General features: G+C 39.2%; 1 protein-coding gene across 1 annotated transcript in view; it reads right to left on the reverse strand.

Moving 5' to 3' along the window:
* Positions 1–12,014, reverse strand: part of RBM12 (RNA binding motif protein 12) — a 60,812-nt gene extending 48,798 nt beyond the window's left edge. Inside the window, 4 exon segments of the mRNA XM_015408220.1 lie at positions 1,914–3,806; positions 3,808–4,563; positions 8,678–8,760; positions 11,888–12,014. Coding sequence (XP_015263706.1) covers positions 1,914–3,806; positions 3,808–4,542 — 2,628 coding nt within the window. The 5' untranslated portion in view covers positions 4,543–4,563; positions 8,678–8,760; positions 11,888–12,014.
* Between the last annotated feature and the right edge of the window lie 4,347 nt (positions 12,015–16,361).

Genomic DNA, 16,361 nt, shown 5'->3' on the forward strand with positions numbered 1-16,361 from the left:
GAAATTCAAGGATGAAATAATTACTAAATTCCATCCTCCACCTACTAGTTTCTTAATTCAATCAATTCTTCAAATAAAAACATGACTTTAAGTTTCTGTAATTTTATTCTTGCAGGAAAGGAACAGCACCCAAACGACTGACGATTAGAGTTCACAACTTGAAAAATAAAGGAAAAAGCTTCATTTCCTATTTATTCCCCCAAAACACAGTATTTTATTGGCCTTTCAACAAATAAAAGAGCCTGCTGTTGAAACACACCAGACAATTAAAATAGATAGCATAAATCTTCAGAAAGACAGTTTTATTAACAGAAGGCTTAGTAATATTAACAATGAAATACAATTATGTCACTTTCCAGGAGAGTACCATCTTGGTACCTGTCAAAACAATTTCCAATCCATGAATCTGGTAATGCAGCCACCTCTTCATTTTAACACCTTCACTCAGTCCTTCAAATTACTGTACTGCAAAATACTCTGAGGATGTAGTATTCAACAGGTTTTTACATCTGTCTTACATACTGGATGAATAGAACTGTTAACCGCTTGTATTTCTACATTATCCTAGGCTGTGCACTTCAAATGTTCCATCATAAAAACTCAAGTAGACACACTTTTTCTTCAACTGGGAAACAGAACAGCTTATAAATTGCTTTAAATACAATGATTTGCAGAAGATTTTTCAGACAACTAGTGTAATCTTTGCATTTATGATTTCTGAATAATGGAGTCAAAAATTCTACTTTGATTTCCTGTATCACTGCATCCTCTCTTCCCTAAGAAAAAGCTCTACTGAAGAAAGTGACAATTCTACATAGAATTAGAATTAAACAATGTTCTCTACTGGAACACCTGTAAGAAACTCAAGGAGTGTAGAGAATTTTCAAAATTTTAATTTCATAAATGATCCACAGCAGTAATTCACAAGATTTTTGGAGTCATAGTAACACAAATGATTGCTAACATTAACACTCCGCATGAACCCAAGCTAGTCCTTTAGATTTAATTAAACCAAGAGGTTCCATATGAGCGTGGTTCAAAAAGTTACACAACATACACAATGTACAAAAACCAAGTGATGAACATCCTATCCAAATGTAACATACAGTCCTAAAAAATCCATCCATTTAAATAATTATGTGCTCAAGCTGAGGCTTTGTATGGCAGCTCTATGTATTCCATTTTAACCATACAAGTAAAGATGCAGAACAATGAACAAAGATACCTTCACTTGTGGCAAAAAATCTTATTCTATACAGTCAGTTGCAATAAGAACTAAAAGTTATTCCATAAAAAGCTGGAATTTTACACGGTTCAATTCATATACAGGAAAACTGCCTGAACGTTTCTCAATGAACATAATTTCGCTGTCCATATACCAAGAATCTCTGAAAAATAAGGTACATAAACAATCTGTGTAACTGAGACTTTATTCAGTTGCAAAGTAAGGTAGGACTATAAACAAAACTTTGACCTGTGTACACAAAGCAGATTCAGCCAACTTTTAATAATCAACTCTAGAAATAGCAACTTCTCTATTTTGTAATGGCTTGCAATAGAACCCACCTATGACATCACTAACTTCATCATGACAGTTTTCCTCATCCAGAATTTCATAAAACCAATCTAGACTCCTTGATAAGCATTACATGGCCAATTCAGCATTAGAAAACTTTCAGTTGATGAGAATACCTCTTCTCTACATATCTGTACTGGTAGAACTACTAAAAATTTACCCTTGCAGCAGTTCTTCTGTAAACAGTTAAACCAATGTTCCAAGTCTTATCAAAATAAATGTTAAGTTTAAACAATTTATAGGTTCTAATCTAGAACTACTATAAAACAATCTGAATGCATTCATCACAGCACTAATATCTATTCTACAAACATTTAATAACCAGCTACCCTAGAACAAGTTTGACTTTTCTCGATCCTATTGGCCTGTCATTTAGATCAACAACAGCTGCCATTGCTTCATCACGAGACTCAAATGCAACCATTGCTTCACCAGTGGGCATTCCTTTCTCATTATATTTTAAGCATACTGAGCCTGGAATTACTTGGTAACCATAGAAGAAATCTAAAATTTCATCAACTGATACAGTAAAGGGCATATTCTGAACTTTAATGACAGTTGGCCCTGGCTTTCCAGAACCAGCTCCAAAACCTGGTGGACCAGTAATATGCAAATTCCCAGGGCCAGGTCCAAACGCTGGAGGTCCACTTAAATGTCCAAGTCCACCACCAAGACCAGGAGGTCCACTTCCAAAACTAGGAGGGCCTAAATTACCAGGCCCATTTCCAAAATTCTGAGGGCCCCCTCCAAACCCTGATGGCCCACTTAGATTACTAGGTCCACCTCCAAAGCCTGGGACATCAATTCCTGGACCAGGCAGACCAGGCAAACCACTACTTCCGATAGATGGCATTCCTGGTCTGGAATCACCAAAACCACCTCCTCCTATTCCTGGAGGTGGAAGAGGGGGACCAAATGCATTAGAGCCACCAAAGTTACTGGGAAAATGAAAAGGAGGACCGCCGCTTGTATCTTTTGATGCACTACTTATGAAAGAATGATCATCTCCACCAGCATTCTGCACTCCAGGCAAGGGTGTATTTCCTTGCATTTTCAACATTTTTTTCCCTTGAGAGGGAGGATTTCTTTCAATGTCTCTCATTTCTTCAAGTGATATCACCCTAAGCACAACTTCTCTCCCATTCAGTTTCTTCCGATGTAGTCGCTCTGATTTACGAGCATCTTCTTCACTTTTGAACTGGACCAGTGCTTGTCCTAAACCTTGACCATTAGTATCAACAAGAATCTGTATAGAGTTCTCTTCCACTGCTAGTCCCTCTAAAAACTGGATGATTTCCATTTTAGTAATGTTATAAGGGACATTGGATATATGTGCACATAGTTTGGAAGGGCCAGTCTCCCCTTCTGTACTCAACATAATCTCTCGCTGATCATAGCTGAAGTTCTGAAGTCTTTTCCGGATCATATCTATCTTTTCTAACATAGCTTTTTTAGTGATGGGATGAACTTGAATAAAACGATTTCCAATGTACTGCTTATGATGACATAAAGCTGCTTTGTAGTCAGATTCATTTCTGAACTCAACAAAACCTTCGCCAAGTGCTTTCCCATTGGGTCCATAAGCTATGTAAATACTGTCTTCCACAATATCTAGCTTTTTAAAGAAATCTATGACATGTTTGTTCTCTGATTCAAAGGGAAGACCTTTTAAATAAACACAGAACCCCTGATCATGTGGGGACCTAGATCTTGACCTTTTCTGACCATTAGGAGATTTGGACATTGATAGAGTCTGAGGAGAAGGATGGTTTTGTCCAGAAGGACCCATGGTTTGCTTGAATGTTATATGGCCTCCAGCAGACACCCACTGTCTCTCTGTTGCAGGACTAACTTCAACATAGCGCTGAATCATCAGCATCCTGTTTCGTTTCAAGGCTTCAAATGTATCTTGAGGAGAGCAAAATTTAACTAATCCATTTCCATTATTGCGTCCAACATGATCTTTTAGTATATGCACTGCATCCACGCGGAGTCCATGGAAAAAGTCTTTGACATCGGATTCTGTTGCTGAAAAAGGCATCCCATGGACACTAACATACAAATCATCTGGATTGATAGGAAGTGATTTCACATTGCTTTGGGAACTGATCTGAATAGGATTCATGGGACTCATAAACATTGGGTTCAAATTACTGCCCAAATTCATTGCTGTTCCTGAGCCATTCATTCCAGCAGGCAAAGGTGCTACAGGTGGAGGATTCAGAGGTGGCAAGCATTCCTGATAAAGGAGGCATAGATGTCATTGGTGGCACAGGAGGCACAGGAGGTATTGGGGGAACTGGAGGAACAGGAGGCAGTGTAGGCACAGGAGGTGGGACAGGTATGGGAGGAATAGAAGGCATTGGGGGCAATGATGGCAGAGCTGGGATAGGAGGTATTGGTGGAGGTGGTACTGTGTTCATTGGGGATGCTGTACTAGGTAAAGTGGAGCTAAACGTGGGACTTCCAAATGTAGCACCAAGACTGGGAGGAGCAGTTCCCATACTGGCAGTAGAGAACGTTGGTATGTTTTTGTTGCTTTCATGGACTGAAGTAGCTGCAGTTACTACACTAGGAGAAGGACTGTTAAAATTAGGTACTGTAGTTGGAAGAGTCACCCTGCTACTTATTCCAGAACTAGGTGGTGGCCCAGACCTGCTAGCATTTGCTGGCGGCATATCTAAATTTGCAGTTTCAAAACGTCTGCGACTGAGTTCTATCATATTTTGCATTTCAGTTTTACTGCTCAGCAACAGTGTTACTTTGGACCCTTTAATAGTACCACCTGTGCGCATCATACCAAGCCTTGCGTCTTCATCAGTGGCAAAAACGATGAAAGCCTCACCCAGCTCACCCCCTACAATATGCACGCCCCCATCAGGAATGGTCAATCCAGAGAAGAAGTGGCGAATGTCCATAGTCCCCGCCACAATTGGGAGACCTTGTAAGCGGATGACCACAGCCATGCTGCGCTGAAATACACACACCTGCAGATGAGAAAAGGTAACGGCTAGGTCAGACTATTTATGATACCATATTATAACCTAGACACTTAAGTCTTTAAATGCTCAAGGCTCTTGAGCAAATTTACAATTTAGGTCCTTTTTCCTACAGCATTTTCTACCACATATTTTAGAAGCAAAATTGTACAAAAGCTTTCCACTAAATTTCAGTGTGAAGTGTTAAAATCCAGTCAAAAACTGGCACAAAAACTAAAAATTAAAAAAATAAAATAAAAGCGCCCTGGGAGAAAACAGAGCTTCAGACCTGCAAAGCATAATCCAATTCACTGATTGCACAAGCAAAAAATTTGCATCCATTTCAAATTCTGGGACAACAGAAATCTTTAGAAGTCAGCATGAAGATTTTAGGGTCCCAGCTTCCACACAGGACTGATATCAAAATTTCTGTCAGCATCACATTCTCTTCCCCAGCTTTGTACTTCATTTTCAGTCATTTATTTACAATAATCAGAGCAATCAGTTTGTGTTTGGATGTAAAATTCTAGAATTCCTAGACACTGCCGAAAATCTCATTCCTCAGGAACTTTCTCACAAACTCACCCAGGAGCCAGTGATGGATGTCTTCTCTAGGACCCTTATCTATATTATTTTCTTAAACTTGATAGTATTGAGTTTCAAGTCAGCTCTGCAAATATTCAGCCATTCTGAAAGCATTCATCCAGCTACACTAGGACTTGGTCACAAACTTGCCTGGATTAAAGGGAGTGAAATCGCTGGGCAACAAGGAGATGAAGCCGTACTCAAGATCACAAAATATTACGATATTGATTTTTTAAAAATATGCAATTTCCCCCAAAAAAGTACTGAGCTATTCTTCTGTTCTGACATGCAGTGATACTATGTCAAAACAAATGCATTTAAAAAAAAAAAACAACAGCCCCCACAACATAGCTTAATATTTTTTAAGAAAAGGGATTTTTTGTTTTTTAAAAAAACTTAAGCAATTTAACTCATGAGGAGAACTTTCCTTTTTCATTTATAGTTACAGGCTTAAGCTGGAATGCTGACGCAACCAAGAACTAAAACTATTAATTATAAACTGTTCAATTGATGTGCTAGGGCATCAGACTTCTATATCCAGCCTTTCTAATACAATGATTACCAAAATGACTAAAGTTGGTTAAACTTTAACTTAAAAAAAATATATCCCAAATGTGCAAAATTAATAAGCAAAGAGAACTTATTATCTCTTAAGTGAGAAACCAGTATACCTCAGGCTATTCACCAAAAATCCAGACAGTAAATTTGGTTTACATCTCCTTTAAAACAGGCAGTATTGAAAATAAACTTCAGATTGCACTTCACTTCCATAAATCCTTCCAACAGCTAATGAAGGACTGCATTGTAATGGCTATTCCCTGCCATCTCTGGCAGGCATGCAATTTAGCTGGCTTTCTGGAAAAAGGTATTGTGTGAAATTTACGACATTACAGTCCACATCACTGCTGCAGTGCCTAGCATTAAACTTTGTGAAATGAGCTGCAGTGCCTTTTTCATAAAGATAATTTCACTGGTTACAATGACAAGGCAAGAAATAGCTATAAGGCGAAAAGTTGGACAGAGTATGGGACACTTATGGATAAAAGAATACAACGTACAGCTATTTCTATGCTAAACAATATGTCTGTGTCGTATGTGGAAGGAAGTTCTCAACAAGCATGGCTATCACTGAAAAATGGTACCGGGTGGTTCTCCTGACTTTGAACATTTGTTTTTTGTGGATATAATCCAAACTTGGACTGTTGATTTTTCTCTTTTTATAGTGTGTTCTGTCTGTCTTTACCAAATTGTTCATATTAATTTTTATAATACTTTTTAAAATAATCAAACAGATGTGAAACTTGTGATGGCTCATATCTGATGTCACAAAAAAAAGATACCAAGCCACAGACAGTATATTGACAAACAAATAACTTCAAATGACACCAGAATGGGAGTTGTTAAAGGTTTGTGAAACAACTCTAGATCCTTCAAAAAAATTTACAGGCTTGGCGCACTAACCCAATACTGTTTTAATATTTAGCACAAATTAAACAAACTCAAAATCAGTCCTATATCATAGGGAAAGTTATCTTAAAATGATTTGTAATTTGTGGTAATAGTTCCCAAATAATATGCACACTAGTATTTGAGATAGTCCAAGTACTTCTATAATATGATCTTTAAAATTCAGTAGTAAATTTCTGCTGTGCCAATACTAAACCAGAACACCACCTATTGCTATTTTCCAATCATAACAGTAACAAAATAATTCAAGATCAAAATCAGCTCTAACTGCTCAGAGACTTTGGGGATTTTTTATATCTGACAGGAACAGGCATGCCATAATGGTTAGAGCACTGGTCTAGGTCCCGGGAGACCCAAGTTCAAGTCTCCATTGGGTGATTTTGGGCCAGCCACTAATTAATTCTGAACCTAACTTACTATACAAGGCTGTAATGAGAATAAAATGGGTAAAGGATCCACAAGTGCCATCCTAAGCTCCTTGACGGAAGGGCAAAATAAAAATCTAATAAAAAAACTAACAGCCTCACAATTTTCAATTCTGTTAGGGTCTAATTTTATAAAACTGCAATCTGAGTCACAGACTGTAAATTTCAGAAACTAAAAACAGTTGTGAATGTCTGTACTGATTGAAGCACTGGAAATGCACATCACATAACACCCATGTTTTGAGGAGGTTCAGCAATCTTAAAAAGCAGAAATTTTTAGACAGCACACAGTCTATTAATCTCCATCTAGTCTGTGAAGAATCATGAGCAATGCTACTCAGTGTTTAATATTCAGATTTATGACACTCCAGGTTATCTATCTACATGCTAAATCGCTGCTCTCTCTAAACACTTCATGTTTCTATTCACACATTGCAATAATGCAGAATCTCCTATTAATTGTTGTGCAGTACTACTGCCTGGAATGCAATTTCAACACAATAATTCATTATTACATTTACTGACATATTCGTACCCCATGTTTCCTTCAAGTAGAGTTTCAAACTGGCTTGCAGCAATACCTTGTGTTTGTATCTAGAGCTTTCTCTGAAACTTTGAGCAAGCCTGAGGTAAACAAAATTATCTGAACTTGCTTATAGGATTTAGCCATACAGAGTTTCTTAGAATGAAACGCAATGTTTTAGAGCTGTCTTCCTGTATCCAACACACATTTTTGGGGTACTGATTTTCCCACATTCTTGTTTGCAATGGCAGCCCCATCCCATCCTGGGAAAGATCATTCCCGGAATTGCAGGACACACATGGAGTAACTGCACCATAGTTCAGGCCACTGGATGGCATGAGATGAAGTACTTGGTGCTCTGTTTGCAGAAAACACAGGAGGGACATGTTAAAAAGAAATGGAGAGGAAAAGTCCAACAAATTATCTACCTAAAATGTAAGGTCGTCTATAGTTACTCATTTAGACAACAGAAGAGATGTTCATATGTAGCTATGATCATGTTTTGAAATAGTTAGAATTAACTGTTCACTCAGCTTTGGGGGGGGGGGTTTAACAGCTTCCAGATAGAAGCATGTTCTACTTGAACAATGTTGAGAAGATAAAAATACCTGATCATTGAACTAAATGCATCTAGTTCCAGGTATCACCGTTAATACTACTTTTAATCAATGTGTGTTTGACAATTCTTTCAGACTAAAAGCCAAGGAAGCGTATTATAGCATGAAATAACAGCATCAAATGAAAGACCTAAAGGAAGACTACTTCCTCCAGCATGACCATTCCAGACTCCTATTTTTTGACAAGCAGGTAAAGTAGCTTCCAAAGTATCTCCGGGGGGAAAATAAGGTTCTCTTTATCTACATGGGCTAAGATACAATTTTGACAACTACATGACACTTACTATACACTAGGAATTGTAAAAATATTAAACAGCTACATACTACTAAAGACATCAACAGAAATATTTACAAGAATATATACAGCTGGACCCTGAAAGAAACCTACACACTTTTGGTGATTGAAACTTTTAAAGCTAATTTATATGTTGGGAATAATATTCCAGAGTTCTTTGGATTATCCAAGTGTATTTAATAAGCATAAATATTTCTTCAAAGTATCTTACCTGCAAACAGAGGTGTTTTTTCCTTAATAAGTAGCAGAAGTCAAGTCAATCCTGTGGGCAACCAACTAAAACCAACTTTTAGACTGCAATAAAGAATAAATGGAGGCAAAAATCAATGTAGGCAACACACAGCTAAGGTTAGCAGTCCAGAATGAACTGTATATTATGAAAAGTTTGAAGGTGAAATACCATAAGGCATCCCCAATACATGGCAACCACAAGTTTCTTATGGCACACAGTAGAGACCATTGTTAATCACTTACACTGATGCACAATTAACTGCAATTAATTTTTATTTTAATAAAAATATACCCAACATGAGGCCACCACAGCTAGAATACATAGATATGTTATACAGTCTCAATCTCTCAAGTTTGCATTTTATCTTCAGCAATCTAAATCTGTCAATACAGATTTTTTAAAAGTGGTGCATTTACGGTAACTATTTTCCACTAAGAAAAAGTAAATACTAATCACTCTGATGAACAGGACAACATTTCTAATGGGCCTTCTGACCTATTAATAAGCACTTAGAGAAACCAAAGATTGAATATGCTTTCCAAGCCCTGCAACATCTAATAAAACCAAATCAAGCTCAAAACATTTACAACACACTTCCTTCCACTCATTTTACCTTAAGAACACAATCACATCTTTTCATCTGAGGGCTTTTCATACCATGCGATTCTCAATGCACTGCACAACTGAAATACGGCATTTGATAATTCATAATCCAGCATTCAGGAGGTATAAACACACTGCCACTTGAAACATGCACAATCCGAAATTCTCTGGCAGCCCATACCTACAACTCCAGAAACTACATCCCATTGAGAAAGGAAACAGTAACACAAAATTGATAAAAAGTTTGTTGCTCTTTTCTTACGGATGACAACTTCACAAGTAGTGATACAAGTAGATCTACATCTGTAATTCTGCCCAAGTGGATATTAAATAAGCTTTTTGCTTACCACAAGAGGGTTGGCTGTAATTTTTTTCAAAACAAAAGCTTTCAAATCAGATACCAACACCACCACAAATATCAAATATACAAGTTTCCACACAATTGTAATTAGAGAATCACTCTTTTTGGCTGCGAAACTCAGAATTGTCCAGAGGACCAAAAACATGGTTGAATACTTGCTTCCCAAATTAGGCAGTTTCAAAAACTACTTGCAACAAAAGGACAACATTTTAAAAGGATATGGCATAAATGCACTTCATCAAACCTCAAATATTCCACATATTTTCAGTTAAAGAAAGCTATCCAAGTGATTATTTTTGTATAATTCCGATTTTTCTTCCCTTTTTAATTTATTGATACCATTGAGAAGTTTGCCAGGTGGCCACTACCCTGCAAAGTACACACAGCAATACAAAAAGGCACCCAAAACCTCATCTCCTGAGATTCCTACTGAACGCCAGAAGCCATAAACCAACATGTTGAATTTTTCTATTTTCTATGGTTTTATGCCGCATGCATACTGCCAAGTATTGTCTAGACTACAAGTCAAGCCACATGAAATATCACACCAGTAGACATCCCAAGACACTTTACCACATTAATTTATGCTTCATCTTAATTCTCTGTTGCCCAATATATGGTCTTTACAAGACAACTCACTTCCAACATGCTGCATTTATTTTCCAAAATATGTACCAATGCCTTGCACAATCTAGATAAATCCCTGTTTATTCTTAAAGTAAACAGAACATTCTCAGGTACAATATAATATTTCAATACTCAATATTTTCTTGGAGGTCCCATACTTAAGAGAAGACAACTAAATAAGTGAAATCTTCCTGTGTTTGCCCAGTAATTAAAGAGACTGTGAGAACCACAGGAATAAAGGAATTCATTGGGAAAGACAAAACTAATACACAATTAAAATCGCCATTATCTGAAGTTCAAAATAACCTAATTTCTAAAAATTCTATCAAAAACATTTCATCAATTTGTACCTCAAAAATTATGTCAATCAATAGCCTAGTAGGTTCATTCATGCCTCTTTGTATGTTCTGCACAAATGAGATACACATGCAGTTAAATATAACTTATTTGTATTAATTTTTAAAACTGGAAATAAGCAGCCAATGAAATACAGCACAATATAGCTCTATTTTATATAATCAGCTTCCAAATCGACACACTAGACTCTGCAGAGTTAATCAGTTTCTCATCTCTCCATAACGATTTGTTCCCATAAACTATAATCGTAACAGACGTGTATGAAAAAAGCCACCCTAGAATACTCAAGAAACCAGCATGAACGCCAAACGAGTAAACTAACATGTGCTAGCTAATTTAATTCAAACAGCAAATTATTTGACCAAATAAACTCTTATAACCAAACAAGGTTTACACGCGTCGCTATCGCTTCATAACGCCGATATAATTTTTGCCCAGAAAAAAACCCTCAAGAATTTAATGCCTCGTACTTTCATCGTGAGAAAATGGCACCCACTGCGTACTTTGCGACCATACACGATTTTTTAAAAGCTTGCGGAAAGATGACAAAAAATATAGCAAAGTATTGAAAATTCAACAGTATCGTTCACATTGTTCATAGGTAGCATCCCTTGGAAATCTAAGCGAGGAAGAAACTTTATTCGAGCCGGCCACCACAGAGAATGAGACAGATTGCAGGAGCTCTGGTCGATGCACAAAATCCCCGCAGCCACGAGCAAGGCCATTTTGTTTCACACAACAGAGACGGATTCCATTCGCCAGCCCTCTACTAGGAAGGGCCCCCTCGCCACCTTTCTTTTCGCTGGACCAAACCATGCCGCTGAGTCTCGGTCCGAAGACAGTATTAAAGAAGCCTTGCTTCATAAGGCCGCCTGCGGAGAAAGCCACCGATACTCACCTACCCTCAAAGGGGTCATAAACCCGGGGGCCTAACAGACCGCTCTTCACTGACCCCGAAACAACACCGTCGCACAGGCACGGCTACCAAACCCAACGCACCAGGCTGAAATGCCTTAGCGACGCTGAACATCTGCTGCACCTACCGGGCCCGCGCTCTGGACCGAAGCTGAAGGAGCCGCCCAGGCTCCACAGCCCCCACTGAACTAATTCCCGCCCTCCTGCCTTTTGTGTCGCTACGGGGAGAAAACAGTCGCCGGGCTCACTACCGGAACAGATACGTCCGGCCTCCCTCCCAGTCCCAGCGAGCCAGGGGCCCGACGTGGGGAACGCCAAATCCTTACCGAGGGGCCTGTATGGAAAAATGGGGGTTAGAAACAAAACTAACTCGTCACTCGGGCCCCGCTCCCCGCGCTGAGGCCAGCGCCAGCGACCGAGCAGCCCCACAAAATGGCCGCCTCGCTGCACCGCCTCCAGGCCGCCTGCAACGCGAAGTGGGGGTGTGGCTCTGCAACCGACGGGGTGGGGTGGGGTGGGGTGGGGGAGAAACTTGGCTGGCTAGCAAGTAACTGCGTGAGGAGAAGCCTTGCTTTGGAACCGCCTCGTCCAGAGAGTTGCTTTAAACGAAAACAAAACCCCCCACTTCTTGCAACCCTGATATGATCCATCTGTGGAAATCCATGAACTGTAACAACAACGCACCATGTACAAGGGTGGATAGTTTTTCGGGTTGCCAAGTCTGGGCTGGAAAATACCTGGAGACTTTGGGGTGGATCCAGGAGAGGGTGAGGTTTGGGAAGGGGAGGGGCCTCAGCATGGAATAGTGCCATAGAGACCACCCTTCAAAGCAGCCATTTTCTCCAGGGGAGCTGATCTCTGTCACCTGGAGATCAGTTGGGTCCAGTCAGCTTTACAGTACAGAGGTAGTTATCCTGTTTTTATATGGGATCCAGATGTATTCACTTCAGCTATGAACACTGACCCATTCGTATAGAGGTGAGATGACTTTGACAGGAGTAAATTGTTGAGCTCCTCCTAGTTCATTAATCGTTTTTAACTCGTAATCTGTGTGGTTTGCCTCTGAATAGCTGGGTCATAGTCGTTTATACCATCCGAGGAAGTGAGCTCACAAAAGCTCACCCACAATAATACATCTAATTTGAACATGGACACAGGTACCAGAGTTTGCAATAAACCCAGATGCTGACCTTGCTGTCACATACACCCAGACAACACAATCACTGGATCATCTCAGGCTTATTCACTTGCTCATCTTCTAACATTGTATAGGCCATTAAATGCCAACAAAGCCCTTTGGTTCTCTACCTAGGGCAAACAGGTCAAGCCCTGCACCAAAGGATAAATGGACACAAATCTGACATCAGGAATCACAAGACTGAGAAACCTGTAGGAGAACACTTCAGCCTTCTAGGACATTCAGTGGGTGGCCTCAAAATTGCTGTTTTATTGCAAAGGGACTTCAGGAACAGACTAGAAATTACTGAGTTGCAAGTTATTACAACACTCAGAACAATGGAATCCCCAGGTCTTACAGGGATATTGGTTTATCTCACTACATATGCTAACCTCATTCAGCCCTTATATCTGTATTCTCACCAATCCCCAGAAGGCCATAGGTTCTCTTTATTTCTTATTTGGAATAATAGACTACTATAGTATATTGTAATATAACATAATGAATAGTAGAATGTAATGTCATTTGGAATGGTAGAATGGAAAAGGGAGATAACTCTACACAGCCAATCGCCCCATTTCAAAGAGGATGCTGCTGTAAGGTCACCTCCATGCTTGAGAGAAGACGATGGAGCATGATGGCACAGTCTCAGTTAATTAACCTCAGCATTCCACAGGTAAGGATATATCTGCTCATCAATCTCCAATTTATTTCCTCCACTATGTTTTCCCCCAGAATTAAACCCAAACAAATGGTAGCCATATAAAATAAGCTTGTTGTTCCAGTTTGGTCCTTGCATCTGTTAAACATCTTCACTATATTGTATGCCAGTTTATTTCTCTCACCCTCTCCCTATATGTATGGGCTGGTCATTTCCATTTCATTGTATCTGAGGAAGTATACCTGCACATGAAACCTTATATCTTGAATAAAACTGTGTTGGTCTTAAAGGTGCCACTGGACTCACACTTTGTTCTGGAATTAATGTTGTTAGTCTTTTAAGGTGCCACTGGACTTCTCTTTTATTTTAGGTCATCCAGTCCTTTAGTCCAGGACTGGATTTAGCTGGGGCATGTATAAGATATTGTCCATTTGCCTTTGAAAAGATTTTAGGGCGCCTTTTACAAAGTTGATTAGCACCACAAATTCTTGTAGTAGGGCTGGGTTTTTTTCAGATTGCAGCCCCTGATTCTCTGGAAGCAAAATCTCTCCTGCAGCAGGGGGAAACTACATCTTGAAATACTGATGTTGTACTGTACAGTGCAGGTGCAGAGGCTTATTTTAAGCTATTCAATATGATAGTATATTCTAGAAGTTTTTGTTCCCCAGCATTTCTTTACCTAAAACAGCAGTGCTCACTTTGTGGCTTGCAAAGAACCATATTCAGAAGTACCATCAACCAAAGCAGCCATATAACAACTGTGCCACCCACCCAAAGGTAAGGTATAACTCCTAGTATTAAATATAACTAATCTTTTAAATTAAAAAAAATATTTTCAGGCAATGAGCTTAAGGCCTCTTTGTATAGTGTAGTATGTTTGATTCAAGGGATGCCGAATATAGCCAGCTGACAGCAGGCTGTGGTCCTGGCACACAAGGAACAAGAAACGGGGGGGGAAAGGAAGCCCTCCAATTGAAAAGAGTTGGATCATCTAGGCTTCTGCTGTAACTACAGCTTTTATTCAACTTCTGGCTAGAGTACTGCAACACATTTTAGGAAGGGCAAAGGAATGCTCAGAATATAGTAACCCCCCATCCTTCATGCCCCACTGCCTAAGAATAGAGTTTCCTCTTCAAATGGGTACATAGACTGAATTTCGCAAAGAGACAGTGGAGACAGGAACATTATAACGTGTACAGCCCCACTCTTTCACTGTGTATGTATTTCATTTCAATAAACAGGGGTTAAAAACTCAGATCACTTCAAGAGCCACATCTACATATTTATTAACACAGCAACATAGTTCATGAGTTAACTATGGAAAACACTTTTCTGCTTTAAATTTAAGCATGTTTCCTTTTACCTATTCTGATACCATTCTTCCTTGCCTTATTCTATAGCACACGTTCTTTCTACCCCATTGCATGACTATGTGCCTACCAGCTCTGCTAATCTTTTTTCCTCTCCTACATGCTAAAGTATATTTTACTCTTTTCTGTACCACTGCTGCATCTTTTTCTGTTTCCTCTCCCACAGGTATCTTATACTACGCCCCCCAGGAATACACTCTTATCTTTCCATCACCAGAGGCCACTTTTATATTAACTCAAGATGACTGCTTTACTACACAAAAGATTTATTGCTTCAATTTTAACTGATTTTAACCTATTCTCTATTAACATGTCTCTTTATGCTCTATAGTGCACTCTCTCCAAACCCCATTAGTCTCCACCCACCCACAGGTCTCTGCACCTCATGTTACCCTTTTTTTCTTTGTACTTCACAGTGCTCTAAACTTTCTCCGCATCCCTCAGCTCCATTACTCCATCTTTCCTAACCCATCATGCTGCATCTGTAGTTGGTTTTTCTGTTTCTTTTCCTCCCCCATTTCATTTCGTAAACTTGGTAATAGGTAAGGTTTTCATTCTCCCAGCAATTCATATAGTAAAGCTGTCTCAAATAGAGGTGGACCACGTAGCTTAGCTAGATAGCAGTAACAGAAAAGCTGGCAGTAATGCCAACATCCCTCTAAACATAGAGAGATAAAAAAACAACCCAGGCATATTAATACAGGCATTTTCTCACCCCAATTTTATAGATTCAGGTGGGGTAGCCATGTTGGTCTAAGTAGCGGAACAATGTTTGCGTCTAGGGGCACCTTTAAGAACAACAAAGTTTTATTCATGGTATAAGCTTTTGTGTACAAGCACACTTCTTCAGATACAGTAGAACAGAACCCCCTCAGCCATTACTTAAAGGTTGTTGTCAGGAAGGGCCAGTTAGAGTCCAGATGCATGTGCTGGGTGATAATAGCTGAGACAGGATGTAAGAAAGACCTGTGAAAGGCAGTCAATTAGCATACAAATACAAGAGTTAACAAAGAGATGTCCTCAAATATTACATATAGGTGGGAGGGTTTAGTTGCCAGGAAGAGCTAATTAAAGTCAAGATGCCTAAGTAACTGTACAGTAAATGCAGCTCAGATTTGAATAACACATTACCTAATTTATTTATCTATTGCTTGCTTGTACCCAGAATTGAACTTTGTCTTGCGGGTGATGTACTGGACTTGCCCTCAAGACAAGCAGGGAGTTACTTTGGTGACAACATGATGGTGATCCAGGTCTTAGGCCAGCAGACACCAATACACCATTGCTGAAAAATGGCACGTGCACAAAGCTGGATAAGACAAAGGATAGCTTGCAGGACTTAGGTAAGCTTCCTCCCTGAATGTTTTGAAAAAGCAAACCCTGGCAGCTTATTCCTTCTTTCAATATTCCCAGAGATACTTTTTCTTGTAACAAACCAGATGAAATACCAACCCAAAAAATCCTATACAAATTAAGTAACAAGGATGGTACCCTCAGCAGTTTCTTAATCTAGCATTGACTGGTCCGCTGAATCTGCTAGTTAATTTTATAACAATTACCATCAAACAAAGCAACACTGGGAGGCTTCCAAA

The sequence above is a fragment of the Gekko japonicus genome, unplaced genomic scaffold (assembly GCF_001447785.1).
Source record: "Gekko japonicus isolate JY-2015 unplaced genomic scaffold, Gekko_japonicus_V1.1 scaffold211, whole genome shotgun sequence".
NCBI classification, from domain to species: domain Eukaryota; kingdom Metazoa; phylum Chordata; class Lepidosauria; order Squamata; family Gekkonidae; genus Gekko; species Gekko japonicus.